Raw genomic sequence first — 27,483 nt, forward strand, 5'->3', positions numbered from 1 at the left:
GTGGATTTAGCCCCCCAGTAAGTCTAGATTTTCATGTGCAGTGAAGCTATGTTACTAAAATAGATTTCAAATGTTCTTTTAGGAGGTAAGAATGTCTTTTTGAAGTGGCAAAAAGTATAAAACATGCATTAGGATTACAACAGATGTGCTTTTGTGGATGGGTACAAAATCTGTTCTGTAAGCAACAACTGAATAAGTGCCTAGGAGAAAAGGAAATACCAGAATAGGGTTGTTTTCCTTACTCGCTCCACTATTCTGTTAATGTGTCTGTAAACCTCAGGTAATGCTGCTCTTGTTTGTGATGTCTTACATTTTAAAGAATGTTTTGCCATTAAATGATTTAGTGAAGGTGGATTTTGTTAATTTATGTTGGTTTTATTTTAGCACAGATTTTATTAGGACTGACAGTAGCCCACCATTGCAGAGACCCAGCTGTAGCATGTATTTATTGTGTTTTGCCTCTTAATAGATCTCTGTTCCTCTAGTAGGAATTAGATTGTCATGTTTGAGGAGATTATCTGCTAAAACATAATTACTTTAGAGCATAGTGCTGCACCACTGTGACTCTCTATATACTTCTGGTGGGGGGAGAGGGGTAGGTGATGTCCCAGGATTTCTCTATTTTCAGGGCTGTGATTAGCATCAATTATTTTGGAGTATGGAACAGCATTTCACACTTCTGTCACCAATGGGCATGTTGAAAAATAGCAGGAGGGTACCTCCCTTCAGATTAGGGTGGCTTCTGGCAGATGCTCCAATATGGCCTGAACCTAATGTTCCTGAGTGATTTGTCTCCCATGGTTAAATGAGTGACACTGGCTAATGGTAACTTTTCGTTCAAGCCTATGGGTTGTGTTGGTGGGTTTGTGCTTAGTGCAGGGAGTGATGCCGAGTGAATGCTGGTACTGTAGCAGATGCAAAACTGAAGAGAGGAGGATTTGACAACGTGTGCTAAACACCAGCTTGCAAATCAGTGCGGATGTCACCTGAGAAGTAACTTGTAAGTGCTTCTGAAATTCCTGCACATTCTCCTATAGGCTTCTTGCAGTGTGAAGGCAGAACACACCCTTTGCTCCTGGATGTGATGTTTGCCAGATAACTAAATATGTTTTGGCTGAAGCAGATTTTGGAAAGTGTGAAGTGGATTAGAAGAACAAGTCCTATTAGTCTCAATGGGATTTGGACTCCTATGTCCTCTGTCTGTGTCTGAAAATCTTTGCTTATTAGGGCTGTCTGGGATAGACCAAAATCTGTATAGTGCTGGATTTTGAAGCAGCTATTTGAAGCGCCCTTGTTCTTTCCAGTGATACAGTTTGTAAGAGGATGTTAGGTCTGAATCTCCTTACAGTTACTTTGCCTGTGTTGTGACAGCCCCATCATCAGTGTCACTGCAGAAGAAGCTGTGAATGAGTGATTTTTCCAGCTGTTAGGAAAGTGCAGTGTATCTGCTCAGATTCCTGGGGGTGAGAAGACTCTATGCTTCTTGTTGGTTTGGCTTTGCTCTCAGCTGTGTTGCTACGTAACAAGGATGCAAAGGAAAAGCATCAGCATACTTTTTGGCCTAGAGCAGAGGTGAAGGTTGTGGATAGGAAAGCAAGTGCTTTGCTGAGTATCTTTTCCATGGATTATGATTACGACAGGGACAGATGCCAACATCTTCCCGTGATCCTGGGTGGTGGGGTTCTTTTGGCTTTTTGAAAACGTAGGCTTGGTGTAACTCAGATCAAGGGAAATTTGAACCTTTTGCACATACAGTTCACGCTTTTTGTTACGATGTAGCATTGTCCTTACAGGAAATAAAACAGGAGGGAGCCTGAATTGGAGAAGACAAGCCATGTCCTTGAGTTCTGCAGCTTAAATGGTCCTTCAGCAGTCCTGGTAGCTGATGCTTATTCCCTCTCCCTACTGGATTGTTCATAGCCCCAGGCCAAGGAATCATATTTTCTCAGCTATGGCTTTTAATGTTACAAGGGAAAGTGTGTGGGAAAGGGTTTCTTTTTGCATCAGAATTTTCCAGGCTATGGAAAGATCTCTCTGTTTTGAATAGCAGTGTGTGGCTGTAATCTCAATTTTATGAGAATTGGAGACCTAGAAGGACTTCAACTTAGCTGAGAATCCTTTTGGTAGTTCCAGAATGATTTATTTTTAATTTGTTATCCCATTATATTTGTTTGTAAAAGTTAAATTTTCTTATAGAGGTACTGACTCCCAATGATTTGAATAGGGCTGAAAGAGACGCAGATTTTTGAAATGCAGTCTCTTCATATACAGAAACTTAATCATAGGTTGACTTTCGAGAACCAGTTTTGAAAAATCTCACTATGACTTTCAGAAAGCTGGCTGGATATGCCTTGTGCTGACTTCCTGGGCTTGTTCTGCAACTCTAATAGCTTTGATTTCCTTTGGTGCAGCATTTCCGAGAGCACCTGTTTGCTTGCTGTCTTGGCAGTCATTAAAAGATGCAGCTGTTGTATGCAAATTTCTTCTGGGCTTTCAAGTCATTGGTTGTGTAAGGCAGTAGGGAAAGACTGGAAGCGTCTACCTGTGAATTGCACTGAAAGTCAGTATTGAGGAAGGCAATGCGAAGTTCATCGTCTATACTGAAAGAAGGCTAGTGGATATGTCTGGAAGTTGCAAGCAATTTTGGGGAGAATTTGAGGTCTGTGTAAATGCTATGGCACAGAATCCTTTTCTGTCTGCTTTTTTCTCCCACAATAATGTGACTTCTGTGATTCAGGGAAGGGTAAGAGTGGCTGGTGCCATTCCAGTCAAGGGAAGCACACACACGTGGTAAGACTAAGCATGCCTACCAAATCCCATCTGCCACCAAGATTTAAGCTTGGCTTTTGCTTCTGCTCTGCAGCCTCTCCTGCCAGTCCCCTCCAGCAAGAGCCTTTCCTCCTGCAGCCTGCTAATTGCTGCTGACAGTGTCAAGCTTCTGGCTACCAAGCTTCTTGCATGTGGGAGCTGGCTTTGTGGCAGCATGGCAAAACGTGGGCAAATTGCTGGTTACCGTTATTCCTTCTGATGTTCAACCTGCTGCCCAGGTTCCATGCAACATGGCAACACTGGCATCTAGGTGCTTGCATGGTGCACAGATTCTCATCTTCCTTTTTAGCTGTCTCCAAGTAAAAACCTCAGGCAGTCTGTGCTAGGGATGCAGCTTCAGGTGCTGCTGCTGCAGCAGTTGTGGCTTTTGTGTGTGTGCATGTAAATGTAAGCTTGCCAGCGTGGGTGAAGTCTTGCAGCTGCTGTTCTGCCTCAGCAGTGTTAGGACTGGCTGTTAGCGCTGGGTGCATTGCCTACCACATCTGAGTCTCAGGGGGAAGGTGAATGCGCTATATCCACCTCTGTTGGAGCTGTCCTGTGCTGGGGAGCAGCCTTAGCTGCTCCGTAACGCTGCTCTGAAATGGCATTCAGATTTCTCTTGGTGGTACACGTTTGTGTTCATGCGGAGCGTGTGGGTGCACGTGAGCATGAGTACGAGGTCAAATGTGTGAAGAGGATCAGAGAAAGACATGGAGTTGAGGGGCAGGGCTTGGCAGAGGTGATTTATCAGGAAGGATTGGAGTACTGGGAAATAATAACTCTTCTTGTGAGACTTGGTTTTTTGGGGTTTTTTTTGTGTTTTTTTTTTTTTCTTCTGCCATAAAGACTTGTGGATGGGAGCCAAGTGTGGCAGAGACCAATGCAGTTCCTTGGCTGCAGTCACGCTCTCAGCAACCTTTTCTGGTTGCTGGAAATACATTGTCAGTCTGTCTGTGATATAGGAACAAGTTGAGTGGCCTATGAGCTCTGTGGATATGCACGAATGGTTTCTGTTCAGTAACTAAATTAACAGCTAATTTAACAACAATACTCGATATGTTAAGTAGGTTTATCAGTAAACTGATTTATTTAATTGATTTAATGAAATTGAAATTGAAGGACCAATTAACTTCCTGCAGTTGGCAGTTATTAAAATTCCTGACTGAGCTGGTTTGCAGACTGCTTCTGTGGGTACTGAGCTCATATGATGTGGATGATTTTATTGTCACCAGGTGTCATGATCCAGAGAAAATGCTAACCACCACTATGTAGATAATCTCCAAGATGAAATTATTCTTTCATGTAACAAACAGAAACATTTCAGATCTTGTGGGTTTACCAATTTTTAACAAATTTACCAGGGAAAGTATGCTTCTCCATAGCCTGTCTTCTCAGAAATTAATCTTCAGGAAGATTACTTTATTATTTTGGACACTGACTTTTCCTCTGCATACATTTATTTCCCCCATACTGGATGGGTCTTAATTAATTATTGTGCGTACAATATTCTGTTCTTTAGCCAGTGTCAGTTTCGTCATACAGCAGCATCTGGAACTTTTTGAATAGGGAGACACAAATATACAAAAAAACCTAGAGACTGGAGCAACCTGTCAGTTAGTACGACTGTTGGCTTCATTTCAGTTCTCAGTTTTCCAATGCTGGAAAGATCCAATATTCAGGTATCACTTGAAACAAGAAAGTTCTGGGCAAAGTAGCTAGGTCTAGAAGATGGGGAACATTGCAGAGATAACTGGGAAAGTAAGGCAACAAACATTTTAAAAAGAGAAAATCTCCAAGTATTATGTCAGTGCAAAATGGAGATGGACTTGAACAATTCAACTGATACTACTATAGCAGGAAATGCCAGTTTGAGGCGCCTTGCTTGGTTTTTGTCTGCACTTTCTAATGCAGTTTATAAAAACAGAGCTTGCTTCCTTTTTGCCTTTGATTGGCTGGACACAGGTAGTACGTAGTATTTTACTTACTGTACTGTCTGAAATGAGGCATTTTTTGAGCATCCTTTCCTTAAAAATATAGCCTGAGGAGGATGGTAAGCATTAAAGCCTGAAAAACTATCACATGTATGTTGCAACACAGAAGTGTACAATAGAAAACATTAGCAGGCCAAGTCAAGGCATCCCCTATGCACGGGGTCCTAAGGACAGGAGACAGCCTTAACCTTGTGGCTATCAGGGAAACCATTTGAGTGGCTGATAGGGAGTTACAAGGTGTGGTGGGAGCTCAGTGGCAGGAGGACTAGGTGTGCTCTGCATCCAGGCTCTGCTGAGCACACTCAGCCTTTCCTAACAGTAGTGTGTCTCTGTCTGCAGTTATTGTCTTCTTACCTGAAGAAGCAGTTATTTGTAGCATGTGAGCATTTGGTTATGACAGCTAAAAAGACCTGCTGAAGCTGCAGAAACCTAATCCATCTTATTGTCCCAAGGCAGAAGTACACCAAAAAGATGCCTGGGAAATGAGGCTAATGGTGTCTTAAATCCAGTGGTAGAGACTGTACAGTGACTCTGGAGAATCCATTCCTGCTTCATTCCTTCCCATCTTAGTTTTTCCCGGTACCTAAAACACTTGCTCTTGCAAGCTGTACTGAGGTCTTCTTGTCCCCAAGCTATGGACCACAACTTGATGTCCTTTTCCTTTGTTAACCACCTTTTTGTTGGCAGGGTGAACTATGGTGACTCCTGTCTCCTTCCTCAGGCTTCTCTTTTCTGAATTGATTAAGCCAGTTTCTTCATCCTTTCCTGTAGCTCCTGTACTGAGGTAGAGAGTCAGGAGTTCGCAATCAATTTTATTACTTTGAGCTCCTTAGCCTATTACAGAAAGGCACATTCAGTTTGCAGCAGGAGCCCCTATCCTTGGAAGACATCATGAATTAGCTTGCTTAAACATATTGCCTGTTTGTAAGTATGAAAACTCCGTTGACTTCAGTGCCCTTTTGGTTTGGAAGCTCAAGAGATACAACAGACTTGAGGCCAAATTTGTCAGAAATGTGAAAATGAATTGTAATTACACATTCGTTCCATTAATGTAGTAAATCCCAGAAGCTTTTGCTGGGTAGGAAATCTTTATTAAATAGTGTTAGAACATTATCAAGAATAAAATGAAATGTGGAAGGATTGTGATGTTTTAGTGCACTCAGCTGTACTAGTTTGTGCAGTGATCCTGGACAGAGTGCTTGGTTCATGGTACCTGACTTTTTGCAGTGCTGCATAGGTCACAAGCCCTGCGTGACTACAGACTCCCCAAGCCGTGGTACAGCCGTGGCTAGCATACAGGGTGGTATGCACGCTCTAGCTGAAGTCCATGTTTGGCATGTGTTGCTATATGGAAAGAGTAGCAGCAAATGTTTTGGGAGCTCTACCCTAAACAGCTGTAGCAGTGTGTCTGAGATCATGTTATTTTACATCTGCAGAGGAGGAGGATCTTTGCAGTTACAAGTGTTAGGGCCAGCAGCCAGCCCATGGTTCAAGTTTCTGGTAGTTCCTGGTGAGCTGTTTCAGCAGGCTTGGTGCACCCGTCCAGTCAGTCTTTGTGAAAAGGGAACCTGACGGTAGCATTTGGTCTGTTTGGGTTCCGCCCCCCACCCTGGCCTAGAGTGTGTGCTTTCTGCAAAGGCTTACTTTTGTGTGTTAGCTTTAGTGCTTGTCAACACCTTTGAAAGACACCTTGTTCTCTATTACGGGGCTTTTTAAAGAAAGCAGGACTGAGGATGAAGGCCCTCATGTCAAAAGCAGAGGTATTTTCTTGGGTCAGCAGTTAGGAATTTAAAAGACAGTAAAAAAAGTTTACAGATGCAGATGTGGGACTTCCCTTCTACTGCCCCCTCCCACCCCTCTCGAGTAGCCTGTAAATGTCTAGCTGCCATTCAAAAATCATGGGAAAGTTTCAGAGGACTTTCTGGATTTAACCAAAACAGTTATTGCTGCAGCTGATGCTTTGTTGCTTGTGTTCCCTTCCAAATGAAGGAAATCGACTGTACAGATTTGTGCTGATTTAAATCCAGCACTTTTTACTTGACTTGTTAAAGAAATTGCTTCTAGGGTGGATAAACCCGTGCAGTCTAATAAGTGTGATAAGAAAATGGAGTGGCAGAACCAAGAAGTGTTTTAAAATGGGTTTTCTGGTGGCCAGATTTTCTAAGAATTCTCCACCAGCAGGTCTGCACTGGTGCAAAGTCCCTTGTGATGCAGAGATACTCATTGCACCATTTTGCAGCAGGGGAACAAAATCTGTGGAGGTAGGAGGGAAAATAAAAAGAGAGAAGATCTCAAAAGAACAGCTTTGGAGTATCTGAGGATGGCAGAAAGGCTGAAGCAAGCAAATATTTTAGTGAAGACCAGTGCTGGTATGGACCATCAGGAAAATAATAGAACTGATGTTGGTTTAGCTGTCAAGTTATTGATGAGGGGAGGGTGACAGAATACCTGAGAAAACTAACCGTTTCAAAACCAGCAGAACCAGATGACACACAGCCAAGGCTTTTAAAGGAGCTAGCACAAGATACCATGAACTGCTAGCTAGCCTTTTTGAACACTTATGGAGAACAAGGGAGATCCAAGAAAACTGGACCACGCAAATGTAGTAACAGCCTTTAAAAAGATAAACACATATCCTTGGAAATTGTTAACCAGAAAGTTTGAATTAAAACCATTTTGATATGTAACAAAAGATCAAACATGGCAGCATTCATACCAAACAGTGTTTTTCAGCTATTTTAAATCGGAACTGAATAGCCCTTTCTGGTGCTGGAGAATTGCAGGCCACCTTGTGCAGTGCTGTTGCAACAATTCCATCAGCAGAGAAAAATATGCTAGGTTATGCTAGTGTTAATTATTTTTATTTCATGATTGCTTGGGTCTAGTTTTTGATGATGGCTTTAAAATGTGCAGTCACATGGACCATCATCTGATGTCCTTGGATGACTGGTCTGTCTGACCAAAATTTAAATAAACACTTAGCTGCACCAAATACATCCTTGACACAATGTACTGAGGGTTGGCCCAGTGGCTTTTGAGTATCATGAGGTCATTCAAGATAAAAGATTGTGCTGACAAAACTTTGACGGCCTCTGGAGCAGAATTATGTGATCGCTGAGTGAACTGAAAACATGGGGCTGTATTAACTGGACTGTAAGTAAAATTGTCTGTATGTTCCTTCCTAGATGCAAAATAAAGGTGCTAATAATATTTTTTAAGGGCCTCGGCAGAGGGGTGAGATAGTCCCAGCAGAAGCTGGATATCTCTAGCAGACAGACTTAAAATGGAACTATGATTTGGATTGACATTTGATTATCTTAATTGCAAAAGAGAACTTGGGAGAAGTCCCATGACCCAGAGCTGGGGTGGCTTTTCAGTTCCCATAGCCAAGGATAGGGAATGAGGGAGTTATTTGCCAGAATATACAGCCTTCAAGTTTTGGTTTGAAATGTTTAGGAATGTATATGCAATTTGACATACTAGCTGTGAGCCTGGTGTATGACTCAGGTTTGCACCTCTTGACCAGTGGTTCTGCTATTTTTATGTTTGTAAACTCACACTTTCCTGGTGTGCACATTAGACAAGCAGGACACTTGTCAGGTAGCAGTGCTGTCAGCTTCATCTGAAAGGTCTACCGGGAGGGTTTGTAGAAGGAGGTTGCAGTAGAGGCTGCAAAGGATTAGGGTTCTGGGTTTGGTACTAAGCTTTGATGCTGACCAGAGGACATACCAAGGGAGTGTGTTGTCTCCCTTGGATCTCAGTCTCACCATTTACAGTTGGGTGTGGAAGCACTTCACTTCTCAATGCTTCTTGTCAACTGGCAGAGCATCAGTACTGTCATGTTAGAAGAATCTGATGCATCACCGTTGCAACTTGAATTTGATACTGAAATACTGACGCCTGTTGCCATTGAGTCTGGGAGGTACAGATAGCCTGATTATGAAAAGCAAATGTGATGGCACTTAGCATACAAGGTCGAGCACTGAGCCTGTGACCATCAGGACCCTTCTCCTCCCCACCTTTGGAGCAGCAAAAACTGGGAGCGGTTAACTGAGTGAGTTCTGGCTGAGCTTGTCAGGTCTCCAGCCCACCAAGGGCACTTTAACTGACTCAGGGGCTTATTTGGATAGTTATGCAATCAAGTTGAATGCCAGCAGGTCGCACACAAACAAGCAGAAGAGGAAGACAGTCTGGAAGAGGGGGCTTGGAACAGTAAAGGAAGGGAACTTATGTAGAGCTCAGGTTTGTGCAGTAGGAAGAGAGGCTTCAGCCAGTGTATCAGAACCAGCTCAATGTGCTCATACAGTGCAAAATTCTGAGTGCAAGAAGGAGAGTAGAAACAATGAAGTGAGACACTCGCAAGAGCGTTACACATAATGTGCAGCACTGCTCAGCTGGAAAACTGTAGCTGGTTAGGACTGAATTTTTTTGACAGTAGTGTGCATGCACGTGACAAAACGCTTTAATGTCCTCTATTCTTGGAATTCATGTGTGTACCCACAGTAGTTTATAGATCTCCACTGGGCTCACAAAGATCACAGTGGGGTTGATGTGCGAAACTTCCAGGGGCTTCCAAACCCTCTTAGGAAACTTAAATTTCCTTTTTGCATTAATTCCAATTAAACTGCTCAGCAGTTTCTGGAGATTTGACTGCATTTCAGTTTTTTGGGGATTTATACAAGAGTTTGAAATGCTGTTCTTGAGGGATGGTGATTTCATTCCTTGTTTTATCTGTCACAAACAGATGTTCGTCTGTGTAAGGTTCCCTAACAAAATGTTTGTTTGATGTGAGTTTACTTTTCAACACCAAGTGTGTTTAACAACATAATAAATATGACATGTTCTGAACAGGAAATCTCTGTTGTCCTGGTAGGTTTGTGTTTAGTTGTGTTTAATCATCAATGGTGCAAAGCCTGGAAAAATGGCAGCATTGGGAGCAACTCATGTCTGGTATTGATTGATGAATGTTTTTGGATGGGTGTTCTTAGGGCAATGTCTAGGAAGATTCCTATACCAGCAGGGCTCTCATAGTCTTTGTCAGTGAGTTCCCTATCCTGCTTATGTGTAAGGAGGCAAAAAAAACCCCAAATATGAGCTCAAGTAAAAAAGCAAGCTAATGCCCCTGGGAAAAGAGTAGTTACTAGAAAGGAGGGGGAGATTTGGAGCTAGGGTTGCTTTGAAGGGCAAATGAGCACCAATTTAGAAACAGAATCCTGATAGGGTGTGGTGGAAAAAACACACCAACGTAAGGATGCATTGTGTATCATGGCATACTGGTGTGTGTAGTCTTTGAGAAGGGCTGGGTTGAGCTGCCATTGAGCTGCATCACGAGGTAGTCCAGTGGGGTCCCTCACTGTTAATGACTGTGGTAAAAGAGTGTTGCTTCCTAATTTGGGGATCACACATTGCAGGGTAGCAAATACCAGATGTCCTGTTCTAAGGAGGCAACTTTGTCTTAAGAATTGTTTCTAGTTAGAAAGGTTAAAGATGAAGACTGATCAGAAATACCAACAGGGCAGCATTTTTCCCAAGATGATAAAATGAGGAATTTGTAGGAGTTCATGGATATAAGAGATTGTTTCTTCTGTCCGTTCGATTTTGACACAAGATTCTCAATGCCATGTTTATTTTCCCTATATATGGGTTTGGGGATAGCATTTTAGTCCTTTCATGAATATTTAAAAAAAACCTGTAGGAGCTTTATGGGGGAGATATGTAGTGTATTTGAAGGGATGGATAGCTTCTTTTTGTTATCTGTTCTGTGTCACAATCTAGAGTGAGGTAATCACTGAACTCTTTTAATCCTTAACCCAGTGTCACAACACTGCATAGATACATGGCTTGTGGAGCTGCATCTCAGATTTTGACTGAAGAGACATGAGCATAAGGAGTTCCAGTAGATGTTGCTTGACATAGAGAAGATGGACATTAATAACAATGTGTAATGATGCAGGAGGGAGGTGTAATCATGCATGAGGGAGGCATCCTGCTGCAGATATTTGGGGTGGATAGTAGAAATGTAGCTTAACCCAAGACCTTATATATGGTGTGCTCTCATTCAAGCTTAAGTTTTCAGACTAGACTTTTTGGAGTGCAAGCCTCATGCCTGTGCTGTACAGGCCTTCTAGAGGGTTTGTTGTCCAAAAATGGAACTAAATTACTCGGGAGTCCCTGGGAAAGATCCCATTAGTCTTAAAGTACAGCTTAGCAGAATTTACCTTCTTGGGGAGTATGAACAGTTCAGCCACTTGAATTTTATTGCCCTGGTTACCTGCTTATTGTTTTGTTACTGTCACAGTTTTAGCAGATACTCACCAAGCAACTGTTGTTGTACAATATTAGTTTGTCTGTTATTTCCAAAACTGGATTTGGAGAATGGTGATTCACATCCCATTATGCCTTTAAAATTTTTTGCACAATTCTGAGTGCACCAGAGCTTTTTGCTTTGGTGCTGAAAGTTACAGACCTTAAGCCAATATATTCTTGCATTTTTCCATACATGGAGTTGCTGGTTGAGTTGCTACCAGTTACATTGCAGCTTTTCCACATAACTTCTGAAAAAGAATTGCCCTCTCTAGGAAAACTACCCAGGTGTTCCCTTCCAAGGCCAAAGTATAACATGACCATGAGATAAATCTTGCCCTGCTTTGTTCTTGTTTTACTACCACATTTCATCACACCCCAGAGCCTCCCTGCTTATCTTAGGCCTTTTTAATCTTAACAGTGAGACTTTTGTAAACCTGGTGACTTTGTGAAAATGGTGAGCTCTTGGCAGATACTTCCGCTTTCTCAGGGGTCCTTGAGCAAATGTTTATCCAGGACACTTGTTGTGACAGTGAGTGTGTGTGACCTTGTGCTGGAACTGCTGTGGGGAAAGTGACCTGCCCTGGCCATTAACAAAATGATTTGACTATCTAGGGCTCAAAAGCGCTAAAGGTGACCCGGTTAGCTCATTGTTGGGACTGCTGTCTACCCTGTTGACTGAGATGATTAAGAAATCTCTGTTCTGTTGATCTGAAGGGTATGAGTTCAGAGGTACTCCATGGCTTTCTTGCCTGACAAAATCTTCAGCTAATATTTCTGTTACACTTTTTATTCCAATCAGTTCCAGGTGGCAGTGTTGGTAGATGCCTATTACAAAGCTACTGCAATCCAATTTGAGCTAGCATCCTTCTGACTTCATATTTTGATGGACTGCAGTTACTTTTTGGCGATTTAATACCTTTTTAAAAAATGCAGTCAGCAGGGTAAGGAAAATAATAAAGGCCTGTTGTACAGTGGCTAAGTCTTGGGGTTAGCAGGGGAAATAAGAATCCTTTCTTCTGGCTCTGGATGCATTGAAACTGGCACAGAAGTCCACGAGTTACAATATTCCATACTTTCAAAGCAATAGCTTACCTGATCTGTGAGATTTCTTGCGAAGCAGTTGAACTTAGACAGTCACTTAAAATTCCTGAGGGGTCCTTGTTGGCATGCAGCAATCCCTTTCAAGAACAAAACTGAAAGAGAAAAACAAAATAAAACAAAAACCCCAGTTTCTTTTTAACAATAAACAGCCTATCTTTCAGAAGTGCCAAACGCCCAGCAGTTTCCTGATTGCATTGGCAGCAGGTGGGTTTTCATGGGTCTGAAAATCAGAGTATTTCAGATTTTTCCACAAAGGCAGCTTGCTTTGTTGGCTAAAGTAGGACATGACCAGTGGTCCCAATGTGGACAGCCTGGGAGGTGAGGGGAGGTGCTGTCTGGCAGTGGAGCCAGCTGGCTCATTCCAAGAACATCCTCTCAGGAGGTATGCATAGAACAGCTGGTGGCTTATAAATTCTCACACTACCTTGGGATACACTAATTTTTCTGTGTGGCTGAGCTCACAGTTACCGTGAACAGCACAGATTTAGGCCTGTGTTTCACTATGTGAAAATTTTGTCAGCTATTCCTCTTGGAGAGCTTTTTTCACTGAGAACTTCCAGCCTCTGGTCTGCCTGAAACCAGCTACGGCCCATTTCAGCAGTTCTTGTTTCAGGTTTTTCTTGGCAAGTCTACCACTAATATAAACTCTCCCTTTCACCCCTGTACCTTGAAAAGGTCATCTTGCTCTGCTGTGCTCCATTTGGAAGCCAGAAGCTTCTCTTAAAGATGCTCCAAGTTGCTTTTGACATAAACACTGGTTCAAAGTTGTTGTTCTGTTTGGAACAGCAGCCAGAGTCCTGGCCAAATTGTTCTGTTGAGTGGAAAAATGTTTTATCAATGCTGACTGTTTTATACGGAACATGCTTTCCTAGCTGGCAGAACTTCAAGAAAATCCAAAGTACCTTGTTGCATGGTTACCAGAAGGCATACGATAACTGTCTGACCTTGTTCATCACATTGCAAGGCTAGATTGTTTACTCTAATAACTTTGTAGTCTTGATTTGCTCATGCTTACATGAATTATGCAAGTAATGTACATCAGTTTTACAGAAGGAGAGGGAAGCACTCAAGCCAATGAAAAGTTTGTTTTCTGAATTATTCCATTCCACCAAAAAAGGTGCACAAGATCTAGTGAGAGTTGTTTCAAACTTCAGTATTCTGCTTTTCTAAGACATGCTACTTCTAGTAATGTCCCAAACTGCTGTCAAGTTTAGTCCTAAGCTATGCATAGCCTGTGGTAGAGAGGACGAGTGAAGAAATAATCAGTGCAGGCAAGAGGGGACCTGTAAGGCTTTTTCTTTCATCTAGCAGCATTCCAAAGAGCATCTGTGGTTGAGTGAAAGAAAACTGGAGGCCAAATCCCAGGTCATCAATACCAAGTTTGTTTACTTTCAGTGATTGTGTTTTAGGAAGGTAAAAATTACTACTAAATGTTGTCCTTGAAGCTGTGGAGGTAGGTTGGGCTTTGGCTGTGTTACTAGCTTACTCCTTACAGTGGCAGACACAGTGATGTCTTCATAGTTTCTAATCTTTTTACATCATTTCAACAGTTTGGACAGCCAAATTGTTTCCTTTCTAAGAGAATTTTCCTGTACGGTTGTTTAAAAGTTTAAAAAAAAAAAAAAAAAAGAAAAAGCTGTTTGCTTTGGTAACCTCAGTATTTTAGTTTTGCTTCCACTAAATTTAATAAGAGTATCCAGTGGAAAAGAATGAAGAGGAGGTGGACTAAAGCAACTCATATTTTAGTAGAAGGTGGTGTTTTTTTTTTTTTTAAAACAAACAAAACATTAATTGCAGGTGTTGAATTTTGAAAGTATAGCCAGTTGCAGCCCAAGGAACCCTAATTTCAGATTTTTTGCTTTGGAACTCTGTTATTTTAATACAATTTTGAGATGGCTGTGTTAAGTGTCTTGTAAAATAAATAATTATGCAAAAGAAAGAAACCCTTACTACTAGTATACTGGTTAGACAGTGCTGTAAATTGGAAAGTGGGCATACCTTAAGAGAAATCTGGATTGCTAGTAACTCTTTTTCATTTGGTTAACTGTTCCCAAGTCTGGTCTTGACCTGAGTTTAGGAGCTACATCGGAATGCTAATCCAAAACAAGCTGGACATTGCTAACTGAAGAAATGCTGAGTAGGAGACAGGCAGGACTTCTAAGTGTAATGTGTTGAAAGTCCACTTTTTGCTTTGAACTTCGATTCAGGACTGTAGAAACCTGAAAATTACACAAAAGGCTAGTCCCTAGTTCTGTTTGATGAGGTAAAAATGTATCTGATGAAGGTTTGATTTGTGAAGGTTTTAAAAACAAGCTTTGCTAATGTTTACAAAATCCTTAACAAAGGTCGAATTAAAAAGTTTAATCCTTCTCTAGTAACATGCAAATGTGCATCACCAGTTCATTTCTAGCACAGAGCGAAGATTTTCCACACAAGGATGAACTTCACAAAAGCTTCAGGCATTCCTGCAGCATGAGGAAGAACTCCAGTGAGCGCTTAGATTGAGAGCTCTGAGGGATGAGGTGCAGCAGCAGGTTCATAGCCACACTATTAGCCCTGCAGAAAGACAGGAGCAAGTCCCAGTGAGGTCGTGGAGGTGTCCAGCTGCGAACTGCAAGCTGACCTGTGAAATGGGAACTATCTATTCCACTCCTGGTCTTATTCCACATTAGCACCTCCTGGGGTGTTTATTTCTCCTGCTGTCAGTGGAAACATAAAAGCCTGTAAATCGCTGTAAATTAATCAGGCAAAAGGCTACATATTAATGCAGTCTGTTACAAGTAAATGAGTTGCACTTCTTCCGGCAGTGCTTTAAGCAGAGTTTGTCTGATTCAGCATTATCTACCATCCTCCTGCATCAAGAGGAGGATGATAAATTCATTCACTGCTTCAAAAGTGCCCAATAAGTTATTGGAAATCCCTTGGGTTTATAGCTCCTAGTTGGAGAAGGGTTGGCTTGTGAATTCGCATACAAATATTTTACATTTCCTTTTGTTTCAGTGACTTCTTGTAATGTTCGTCTCTTGTACTTAGGGTGAGTCCCTCGGATAACCTGTCTCTTCTAGTCATCTGAATCCAATCTTTCTCACAAAAGTGGTCCAAGTTTGGGAAGTTGTTTCCTTTTTTTCTCTCTTCTTTACAAAAGCTTGCTGCAGGGGCTACAGAGAGCATCTCATCTGGTGCAACAGTGCTAAAAGTGGCTTAGGCTCCACTGAAGGCTGCAGATGGTGGGTTAAATCTCCTATTGGTATCCTCGGCACCTGCCAAAATCAGACTTGTCCTGCGTGTGTGCTCAGGCTGGTGTTTGCAGGGCTTCTCATGGCAGGTGGGTTCAGGTTTCCAGGCTCTGAGAATGCCAGTCCCAACTTTCTGACTCGAAGGCAGCTGAGGCATAGGCACCAGACATCTAAGGAGCTGTGTCACATTGGAGTGGGAATCCCGCTTTCTTCTCAGCACTTGGCCTGCTGGACCATTACCATGACAAAGGAGGATTATTGATTTTCATAGTCACGACGCCTTTGATTTGAGGCTTGCTTTGATTTGGGGCAGTAGTGTTCGCTGGCCTGGAGAAGCAATGGTCTCCTCCAGGTGAAGAGCAAGGAGGGAAACATGCTTTTGAGCAGGAGGATGAAGAGGAAAAGAATTGGCTGAAGAGGCTGAATGGATGCAGTTAGTTGCTGGGAAGGGCCGAAAGCAGCCTATGATTCCTTAAGACAATTAAAAGCAAATTGTCCGGCTGAGCGATCCCAGAGCAAGGAAGATGCTCCCCCAGACTATAATTCAAGGGGCTGAATGGCCCTCAAAAACTGAGAGCTGAGAGAAAAAAAACCAGAAGATGAGGCAAATGATGGAACAGATGTGAGGGCTTTTGTTGGGAAGGCTTGGAAGCTAGCGGGATGGCGATAGGCTAATTTGAGGCGCATAATGCCAGGTTCCTTTCATATGCAGAATAGCTCTTTGATCCAATGTGGATGAAAGTGCTGAAAAGTGGAGAGGATGGCAGGGGGTCTTTTGTCTTTGACAAAAAAGGCATCTGCCGGGCTCTAACCCCCTTTTCCCTACCCCCTCAGCCTAGCAGGCCACTCCAACAATGCTAGCAAAGGGGACAAGTGTCTCCTGACAGCTGAAGAAATCTCCAGGAGGAGAATGAGGCTTGCAGCAATATGTATACCAGAGAGCTTAATCGATTTTTTCCACAGTACAAAAAGGGAGAGGGTTGGGGGAAGACAGAGAGATCACAGTGGAAATAGGAGGTGGGAGGAAAAAAATCCCTTTCTAATAAACTTGTTACTTTTGTTCTCCGAATACATCTTTTCAGGAGATGCTTTGATGCTAGTATGAATACACTTAATGGAGCAGAGTAGGGTAGAGTTGCTGGGGGGGAGGGGCGGGGGCAGGGAGGTGTGAGCTAAGGAAGAACAGTTTTGCAAGGAGGATGAATGTGGAGTGATTTCTGTGGATTCCAACGTAGGAAAGATTTTGGAATTAGTAAAAGAGTGCAGTGCAAGAGATACCTGGAAGACAGATGCATACTTTCTGTACCACCTGTTGGAGAAGCTCAGCACAAATTCTTGATTTTGATTTCTAAGCAAAACTGATAATTTCTCATCAACCCTTCCTTCTTTTCTGTGATCTTCTTAACTCCATGGACTTACTAGAAACGAAAGGACTGCAGGACTGAATGGGGAGCTAGGAAGGCAAGCAGTATTAGTGCCAAGCAAATATAGCAGCTGCAGATTAACTGCTGATCTGGTCCCTGCTTCTCATGCTCTGTTGACTTTCTTCAGCTTTTCACATCTGGTAAACAAGACTGGGATCCAGTCTGCAGAGTCTGATGGCTGTGGTCTTTCTTAAATATCACTTTGCACCTAGTCTAATGTTTTCTTTGAGAAATAATGACAGATAAGTTATCAACCTCTGAGCAAGACCCACCTCAGCAAATGAAATCCTTTAAGAACAGTAGGTTCAGGAGTCATCCTGCTCTTGAGATCCTGACAGTGTTTATCCATTACTATTTACTGAAGATAACCTTCTTACCAGGGCATAGCTTTAGGCAACACCTGGTACTGCAAACAGCTTTTTACCCCCACACCCCTTCTGTTTCTGCTGGGGAGTTACAGTTCCCCTAAGAACGTACAAGAGATACAGAAATGGAGAGAAGCTATCATGTTCGTTTGACAGGCTCTACACGCACATCGATGCCAAATCATAATGCTGTGTAGTTGTTCATTAGGTGTGCCATGATCCCCTTCCAGCAGATGCCACCATTCTGTTCAGACCAGCTGATGTGGAGAGTATTTTTGGCAACAGCATCTCCTGCCCTCCAGCTGTGCAAAGCCCAATAACATGAGTTACTGTAACTCATTAGAGAGCGCTAATCGTCAAGGTCATTGATGCTTTTTTGATTTCTGCCCATTTGTCATATCTTGACTTTTCTTGCTCCCAGTGCTTCGGCTGTGGTTGAGAATGGTGCAAAGAGACTTGAGCTGCTGCTGCTGTTATCAAAGGAGCTGAGAAAACTTGTGTCACTCACAATGCCAAGGTGAAAGTCTCCTCTCTGGGTGGGCTTCAGGTGGTTCTTGTGTGACTTCTCTCTCAGGTGCTATGCACAGTGATAGGGTGCAGGTCTAGATCCAAATCGGGAAAGACATTGCTCATGGGGAAGTCTGACCTGGCAGGGAACAGCCCTCTGTAGTCCGTGCCAAAAGAAAACAGCCCATGCAGTGCCCACTGTCTGGGCTATGGGGTCCATGGCAGCCTGCTGGATGCTCCGTCCCCAGGCAGCTGTGGTTGGGATGGGGTATATGAGTCTTGGGCAGTGAACCTGCAGACTGTTTTTTGCAGTGAAACATGAACCACCTCATTGTGAAAGGTCTTGTGCTTCCACAGCTGGGCAGGCAAGTCCTTCAGCTGCTGCCATCCTGAGATTTCTTCACATGTCCCATATCAATTCTCCCACCTCCACACCAGAAAGATGTACTCTCAGCAAAGACCAGACAGCTGCTAAAGCTTCCTCATGGGGACAGCTTTGTGTCATGCCAGCAGTGAGGTTAAAGATATGAGGGGGCAGGGCGTGAGTTGCCTGTATTTCTGTGTAAACATGTGTGGTAATCCTCCATAAATGCAGGTAGTCATTGTGGTTTTAAACCATGCTCTTGAGATAGATTTATTTAGCTGTTTGCAGTTTACTGTGTGCTAGTTTCTCATGGCCAGTGGGTGGGCACAAGGAAGGAAGATGCCTGTGTGGCTTGACCCTGCTGCTATGGTCCAGGCCAGAATCTGTTTGGAGGAGAGACTGGATCTGTTTCACCTGAAGCAAGGGAGGAGGGAAGAGATGTGCATGGAGTAGAGGGTAGCATGCAGAGCAAGTGACAGCAGGAGTGCAGGCTGTGGGAGTACAGCAGAAAGAGGAAGATGTGCTTTGTTAACACGTCTCACCCAGCAGGCTGGTGTTTTCTCCACAGAAGCCGGTTACCCTCCGCTGGTTTGTCTTTGGATGAAAATCAAATGGTAAAAATTGCAAAGCCTCTTTTATGTGTTTATTCTACATTGAGTCAGAGCTACCTGACCAGCTCAGGAGACCATCGCAAGTCTTATTCCTGCTCTGTGGACAGGGACTGCTGGTCATTGTTTCAGAGGCTGCAGAGTCTAGAAAGGGCCATATTGCTGTAATGGTAAATTGTCCAAGTGGATGCCGATATGGTAGTCAACTTACAAAATAATCCATTCCCATGGAAGTGCTTTTGACTGGATTGATTGTACATACGAGAATTTCCTGGCATAACCTATCAGTCCTGGCAGTAGAAATCCCACATTTTCAGCATGGATTTGGCTTGTCTCTCAGTGAATCTTGTCTGGTCGTTAACATCCATTAGTGCTTCTCTGTGTCGGAAGTGAAGCCAAACAAATGGAAAACAATGGCTTTGGAGTGCAATAAACCCCAGCCTGCATGCAAACTTTTGTTCAGACATAAAGTAGTTTCAATTTGTTTTTGTTCAATTTACTTCCAAATTAAACAGAGTTCCTTTGCAAGATGGCCATTGGTTCGTTTGATGTAACTGTCCTGAGTGTCTACCTGAAGGTATTCTTCTAATCCGGTGTAGTTAGTACCAACAAAGTGAATTCTTGCCCTTTTAAAAAAACATGAGATGGCAGTGAATGTTTCTATTCATAAACACCCTTCCAAAACTAATGCTAAGTTATGTGCTTTCATATTTGGTTAAATACACAGTGGTCTGGATCCAGACAGGTAGCTCTAGCTGTAGTGGGGACGGTGTGATTTCAAGTTTAGTGGGACCTGCACCTTTCAGCAGGAGACAGATTGGTGTGCTGGAGGACGGCACATTGCACCTGTTTGTTCCCACATCTGCCCTGTCGTGTAATCCCAAGATTTGGTTCACATAATCTCTGTACATTAAGAGTATGCTTATTCATGTGTGAGTTTCATGGTGTTGGTGAATACCTCCAGTTCCAGAGTGCTTTTAATGGTGTTCAAGGCAAATATCCAGGAGGAGTTAATTACACAGAGCCCTCATCAGGCTGCAGAGTCACTAGAGCTTGGAAAATAACCCTCCCTGGAGTAACTTTTGAAATGTGTTTCAAGACCTCAGCAATATCTCATGGCTTACTGCTTTTAGAAATAAAAAACCCAAGCCAGTAGGTAGTAGGAAGGCATGTTGCAGTTGTCTAGTCTTGCTGTGCAAACCAGTGGTAGCTTGAGTGTGTGTTCAGGAGAGATGGTAGTGATTTACTTGCCACATGCTGACTGAGAGCTGCTGTCTGCACAGGCGAGTAGCCAGCTCCATGCCCCACCAGCGTGCCCACTGCATCCCATGCTCAGCCTGGGGGGATTTTGCCCCAATTGCTTCCTTAGCTGCCTGCCTTTCTGGGGCTTGGTGGCTGCCTGCTGCAGCTGCTGGAGCGGTGAGGGAGAGGTACAGAGGTGCTGCATTGTCTGTTTGGCTCCAGAGGCCCCTGTCAACTGTTGCTCCAAATGGCTTTCCTGTGCCTTTTAAGTGGCAGTCATCCTCATGGGGTGGGTGTTCATTGCCCCAGGCAGGAGGCAGCTGGAGCTGCAGCTCTCTCTGGGTCAGGTCCTGAGGCCGCCACCCTGGAGAGCCATGCTGTGCTTGAGGTGGGGAAGCAGCAACACCTGGAGGACACCTCTGCTGATCTTCTTCCTTTCTGGTCAAGGGAGAGGCTCCCTGGGGGTAGGAGCTGTGGCAGCCACACTGGTTCAGCTTGAGGCAAAAGGAATGGGACTGTTTGCATTCCCAGGTGAAGGTCGAGGAGGAGAGGAGGCACGGGCAGTGGCAGCCCCTGTGCCTGCGGAGGCGGTCAGTAGGGGAGAGTGCTGGGCAGCTGCGGGGCTGCTGCCCTCAGACTTCCCCTGCAGGGAGGGTGGCTGCCTATCTCCCCTGGCAGCTGCCATGCTTCCCTGTCCTGCTCCAGGGAGCCATTCCTGCCTGAAATTAGCTGGGTGTGTGGGAGAAGGAGACACAAAGCAGGAGATGACAGCATTAATATTCTTTGTGGGTGAGGAAGAAAGGGCAAAATAAGCCGTGCTTAATTTAGTTAGGTAGGTGGCTGAGGAGCTGTGGGGATAGGAGCCCGTCAGGCCCTATGGCTCTGTGGTGGTCAGGCAAACTGTCGTCTAGGGGAGCAAGATTGCCCCTGTTTCAGTCTGCCCCTTTGTATCTTCTGTATTAATCACATCAGGGGCAAAACCTCCTGGAGTTATGTGTGGTGAGTCAGTTCCCTATGAGCAGGCCCGTGGGACCTGAGGTGTGAGTATCTGCAGACCTGGCAGAGGCGCGGGTTGGCAACATGTGGACTGGCGTGCTTGGAGCGGGAGCAGCTTCAGAGAGCCCTTGGCAGGCAATTATTTGTCTGTGACCTTCTCAAGGGGCGAGACGAGAACTCACCAGGAACTCTGTCTTTTCCTCCCTCTCCCCCTCCCTCAGGTGGTCTTTGCTTTGAATCAGACTCTCTTCCAGCAGGAGAGCCTCCGAGCAGGCAGTTTCCAGATCCCCTATACGACAGAAGACCTTATCAAGCATTACAACTGTGGGGACCTCAGCTCCATCATCTTCAACCATGACACTTCTCAAGTGAGTCTTGCCACTGCAGCCCTTTACTACGCACATGTCCCTGTAGCGCTAATCCCTGTCTCACTCACACTTGTCTCTCCTCAGGTAGGCCCTTTGCAGGTGAGGGCCAAGGGCACGTTGCTGGCTTTCTGGTGCATCTGCTTTCCTGCGCCTCCTGTCCCAGGAGTCTGCACCACCTTACCCCTGCCTTGCTGCATGCAAGCAGCAAAGGCACACCCGGCTTTTGCTTTTGGTCGAGTGCCGTGTTTGCTTTAGCGTCAAAGCTCTATGACTTAATCCTTTATTTTCTTAAGGATCCTGTGGAATTACGCTAGCTTAGGTATGAGTGACCTTAGCACCAACAGAGAGCAGCAGCAGGCTCTTTTGTCCAAGTAGTGACAGAGAAATGCACTCGTGACTTGGACGCTTGTGTAAGGCTGGGCAAGTTGCAAGCTTTTTAATCTCCCCTATCACTATGATTGTGTACTGTGGTCAAGGCCTAAAGAAGAGAAATTGAGTGAAACAAAGAAAAGATAGATTTAGACTGAATGTTAAGGAAAAGAAAACCTTCTGAGGCCTCACAGACTTGGTTTATGGAGACGGTTTCCTAAGCAGCACAGCGGAATGCAATGCTCTGATCTTTAAACCACGGAAAATGCCCAGCAGGGACCAATTTGGCCTGTTTGGGCTGTTAGATTAGCTAACCTCAGACTGAGACATCAGGCCTCTCTATTCTTGTCCGTGGGGTACTGCCTGGCAATTCATGCACATCAATGAAAACATCAGCACTGTGAGGCTAAAGCCTAACAAGTGGGTGTTGGTACCTGAGCTTTCCCTGCTGAATAACCATTTTCCTATGGCCTTTTGATATATATGGTGCAGTGCTGCAGAGCTGGGAATACTGTTGTACTAACCCTTGCTTCTTCGGCACTGAGCTTTGCGTGCGTGTTGTTACCTTCCCGTCCTGCACACCCCTCAGCCTGCACATGCAGGCAACCTGGTCATTAACACTGCTTAGCTCCTACACAGTGCACTTCATTTGTAGATTTCAAAGGGCTTCTCAAAAGACGCCAGCACTATAAGAGCATACAGATGCTGCATCACTATTCTGCTGAGGTGTTACAGACTGCAGACAGCTGGCATTGCTTTAAGGTCCTTGGAGAGAGCAGCTCTTGCTGAGACTTGCATGTCTCTGAGGGAGCAACTGCCCTTTACTCACATGAGGAACTCCACTGCAGAGTGCTCTCCCTCACAACAGAGCTGAGTAGTAATAGTCTGCAACACTATCAGCTTATGTTTTTAAGCAGAGCTTCTCTGTAAATTATATTTGACCCCATACTTGCCCAGTAGATGACCCACTGTGGGCTAAGAACGCTTTGGAAACAGGCAGTAATAGTTTCTGAGTAGCTCCAGAGCCTCTTCAGCTGCTGCAGCCTTGCAAGGGAAAGCACTTGGTGTAGTGGCTCTGCTCCCCAGAAACCACTGCTTGTAGGCCCTTTCCTTAGCAGTCCCCATAGCTGCAATGCCCAAAGATACTTGTCAAGAAACCAGGATGGCTGCAACTCCAGACTCACGTTTCCTTCCAGTAGCAAGAGCTTAGGGTAACGTGCAGCCACAGCTGTCCTGGGCGCCCCAGGGGAGGAAGCCAGTATTTTAAAAGATACTTTGCGGACAGGGGAATTGGAGGTGGTAATACTTTCTGTCGTGACAAAATCTGGCCCTCTTTCTTCTGGAAACTTTGGGGAAGTTTTTGTTAACTAGTTCAAATTGCAGTTATTCTTTGACAGCCTGTGTCAAACTCTCTTAGAAGAGTGCAATTATCATTATAGTTATGTCATACCTATCGCAACTTATGGAAGACGTATGTAGCTAAAGATAGCCAGGGACAAACATTTACTTTCTTCAGCTGAGCAATCAGGATTTGGGATCTACCATGTGGCAAACTGAGAGTATTTGTTGACTTTGCACCAAAAAAAATTCAGCTGGCTGGCTTATGAATTATATGTTGAGAGGAAAGAAGCACTATGCATATTTGAAGTTTGCTGAGTAATTTTTTAGCTTTCTTTGGGTTTTGTCATACTGGATGTGCCTTGAGGGGCAAAGGCAATTGCCACATTCAGTGATGGAGCAAAATGCCTGTGCATGATGGCTGCCTGTGAAATAAATGCCCCTTTCATGAAGACATTTTTTTTTCCTACCTTAGGTCCCAAATTTCATTAATGCTACACTTCCAGCCCATGAACGCATTACTGCCCAAGAGATAGACAGCTACTTCCGTCAGGAGCTCATCTACAAGCGAAATGAGCGAATGGGCAGGAGGGTGAAGGACCTGCTGGAAGAGTACCCAGACAAGAGTTTCTTCTTTGCATTTGGAGCTGGTATGTGATTGAGGTGTTCTACAACCTGAACACATTCTTCCCATGGCCATTAGAAGCTTTTTACAAATGTTTGCCTCAGTACTGCCTCTTCTTTAAACTTTTTACCATGGTGGACACAGAACACAGCTTTGCCCTCATGTAGGAAGACTTTTTCAGTGTACGAGACTGTTTTTCTTCAGTATGCAAAAAGCTCACAGTGTATGCATTGATTGCAATATTTATTAGTTACAGACTTATTTGTTATATGCATAGCCAAAGATACTGAACCAACTACAGTGCATACACAAAAGGCACAGTTCTTAGACATACGTGTTTGTGGTGTGGCCAACCAAGACAGAAAGATGGGAGAAATAGGGAGCTGAGATGAAACGTAGCAAGTCACAGGTTGCACCAGTGCTTGAATAAACCTTTCAAGAACGCATCCAAAAGAATAATATGCCAAATTGTGTGAATCTAAGGGGTTCAATAAATGCAAAGGGAGAGGAAGGCACACTTTCACCTTTCTATTCCTGTTGCAGCACCTTCCCTCTTTCACTGTGCTTCCACAACCACTAGGAAATTGTGTCTGCCACTATTTTAGAGCAGAGTATTGGGCCCAGCTGGGGAAAACCTACTCCATTTTCTGCCCCTCAGTAGCCAGCAGGAATCTATAGGCACATCAAGCAGCTCATCAAACTCAGTGAGGTTAACACCCACACTTCAGACTAGAGCTGGATCAAGGATGTAAACAGGATTGGTTTGCCATGACTCCCATCCTTTGTTCTAGCTCCAGGGAAAGGAATAAGTGAGGACTGGTGTTTGAAAAGACAGGTGTTGATTCCCAGAGAAGTATTGCATCCCCACCACCATAAACCATATGGGCCTTGGGAAGGGGGAGAGCTGAAACTGGTGTCAGGATCCATGTGATGTTTTCCAGTCTCAGTGGTTACTGCTTTAGTGATGATGGAAGATCTAGTCAAGGCAAGGAAAATATTTACTTAAACTCTAAAAGCATTGGTATTCGAAGTCTGTGAGAATCTCCTCACTTGCAGCAGGGAGTTGTGGTTACAAACTTATCATAACAAGGGTCCTGTGTGTGAGGGCAGAAAGGTAATGAAAGGTGGCTGATAATGTCTGTTCAGGCATGTGAGAAGATTGTAAGGTGTTATCTTCCTGCAGTATCACTGCTCTGTGCAACTCCCTGTCATGAAGGACAGTGAAGCCAGTGTAGGTTATGTAGATACTGGTCCTGTCTGTCTGTCTCTAAGCTAAGATCAGGGCTTTGCTGTACTCCACTGCTGTTGTTGTTCTGATCACCCTTGTCCCTGCCGGACTGATGTTCCTGACCAGTGCATATGTGAGTCCTCAGTGCCAGCTGCGTCAGTTGCAGGTAGCTAGTCTTCCGTCAGGAGGCTAGTCACAGATGTTGGGGCTCCAGTAACTGGGTCACAACTGAGTGATGAGCAGCCCACGCAAATGGACAGATGCAGGTGCAAGTGTCACTTTGAGTCTGCCCTGTCCCAGGAGCAGGATCCTTTGAGAGAGGAGAGCCTCTTCTCCTCCTTGTGCACACACCCTGCATCCCATTGGACAGCTGCATTGGACAAATCACATGTGTTTAAAATGCTTTTGTGTCATTTGTCTCCTCTCCCATCAATTTTCTTCTCTTCCCACTTTTCTGCCCCACACTGTCTTCATTGTCATTAGTGTGCACAGCTCTGTCCCAGAGCCCAGAATCACTGCAGGAGCAGGAGAGATCCCTGCCCTTCACAATCTCTCTTGTTCTCAACCTTCATGACAGTACTGAAATCCTTCCCAGGTTTTCTGGATTCTTGTTTTCCTCCTTCTTATTATTGTCCTTTTCCTAGTTGCCCCCTTCTTTGTCTCCTAATTGCCTCTTCCAGTAGAGCAGGGTTAGGATTCTCCCAACAGTGTTGCACTGCAGAATTGCCTGGAGCCTTGGGCCTGTATGAATACCCTTGATCTGTGGCTTCTGTGCACATGGCTTGATCTCCAAGCACCAGGCGTGCTCTTCTCCTTCTTTTCCATCATACTTTTGAATCCAGACAGGTTCCCTGTCTTCTCTGGGGATTCAAGATCGACTTCGAAAATCTCTCTAATTACACTCTGGCTTTGATACCAGTCCAACCTCTGTTCTCATCTGCTCTTGCAAATAGCTGTGCTCAAAATAAATAGCAGTGCCAGCCTCCCACTTCTAGCAGCACAATTCCTCATTATTCCCTTGTTTGACTGCATGGGGGTTTCTTTTTATTTGTGTCATGGTTTAACCCCAGCCAGCAATTAAGCACCATGCAGCCGCTCACTCACCTCCCTCACAGTGGGATGGGGGAGAGAATCAGAAGGGTAAAAGTGATAAAACTTGTGGCTGAGATAATAGGTAAAGCAAAAGCTGTGCACGCAAGCAAAGGAAAACAACGAACTCATTCACCACTTCCCATTGGCAGGTAGGTGTTCAGCCATCTCCAGGAAAGCAGGGCTCCATCATGCATAACAGTTACTTGGGAAGACAAATGCCATCACTCTGAACATCCCCCCTTCTTTCTTTTTCCCCTAGCTTTTTATTGCTGAGCATGATGTCTTATGGTATGGAATATCCATTTGGTCAGTTGGGGTCAGCGGTCCCAGCTGTGTCCACTCCCAACTTCTTGTGTACCCCCAGCCTACTTGCTGGTGGGGTGGTGTGAGAAGAAGAAAAGGCCTTGACTCTGTGTAAGCACTGCTCAGCAGAAACGAAAACATCTTGGCATTATCAACACTATTTTCAGCACATGTCCAAAACATAGTCCCATACTAGCTACTAGCAAGAAAATTAACTCTATCCCAGCCAAAACCAACACAATTTGTTTCATATTAATTGTCTAAATGAGAAGTAAAATCACAGGATATAATGGAGAAAACAGATCAATTTCTACACAGTTCTGAGGTTTTAATGAGTGCACATTACAAATATGAATGCAGGCTTTTATTGTTTTCCAGCAAGCTTATTTAGCCTTTTGCTTATCCAGATTTCTGTATGCGACAGATAATTATGTGGAAGATTTATTTTTATGCCACCAAGCAGTGAAGATGAACAAATGTCTTGTGTTCAGTTTTGAGCATTGCTTGACTACTGTACTGTTGTTAATTACTGGAAAAGGGTCCCAGGAAAGTGCTCGCACAAGACAGGTTAGAATGAGCTGTAGAGGAAGAGAAAAAGAAAGGCTATAGGAGTGCAACTGAATCATCACTGCATTGTGTATTTCCCTCTTCTGGCCACCATTGAAAAAAGTATCTCCCAGCAGTGGCTGATAAACTGCAGGACAAGGTTGTGTTAAAATAGTAGTATGATATCAAGGGGTGTCTGTGTTAGAAGGGAGAAAAGACTTTTAATTGTTTCTTTCCAGATTTTTTCACCTTGTGTTTTTATTTTTAAAAGGGCTAGGCTTTTTGTAAGGGAAGTTCAATTTTTTCCATTAACCAAACACCATTGAAAAAACACTTTTATCATCAGTAATATCCAAACAAGGTCATGGTTTGTGGGTGATGCAGTATTACAAATACCCCCTCTAGTTTTTTAAACTACTCTTTGTAGTTTTATTTTAAATGGGGGAAAATCAGAAAAGATTGATGATTTATTTTATATTCCAAGTGGATTGATGTGGTTTAGAGATGTGTAATACATTGTGCAAAAAAAGCACCTATCTCTTTCCAGGTCTTAATACAGCTGCATGGCTATATATGTTGATTTCTTACATGGAATTACATGTTGTAATTTGGACTGTAATAGATTTGATCATTAGATCCAGCGTATTTTATGCTTTTACTACATTT

The 27,483-nt window shown here is 43.9% G+C and overlaps 1 protein-coding gene across 1 annotated transcript in view; it reads left to right on the forward strand.

Annotated features, from left to right (window-relative positions):
• TRABD2A (TraB domain containing 2A) overlaps positions 1-27,483 on the forward strand; it is a 79,054-nt gene that overhangs the window by 31,210 nt on the left and 20,361 nt on the right. The window contains exons 3-4 of the mRNA XM_010566026.1: positions 21,170-21,316; positions 23,499-23,673. Of these exons, the coding sequence (XP_010564328.1) occupies positions 21,170-21,316; positions 23,499-23,673 (322 nt within the window). The remainder of the gene's footprint in view (positions 1-21,169; positions 21,317-23,498; positions 23,674-27,483) is intronic.

The sequence above is a fragment of the Haliaeetus leucocephalus genome, unplaced genomic scaffold (assembly GCF_000737465.1).
Source record: "Haliaeetus leucocephalus isolate CR32 unplaced genomic scaffold, Haliaeetus_leucocephalus-4.0 Scaffold201, whole genome shotgun sequence".
Taxonomy (NCBI): domain Eukaryota; kingdom Metazoa; phylum Chordata; class Aves; order Accipitriformes; family Accipitridae; genus Haliaeetus; species Haliaeetus leucocephalus.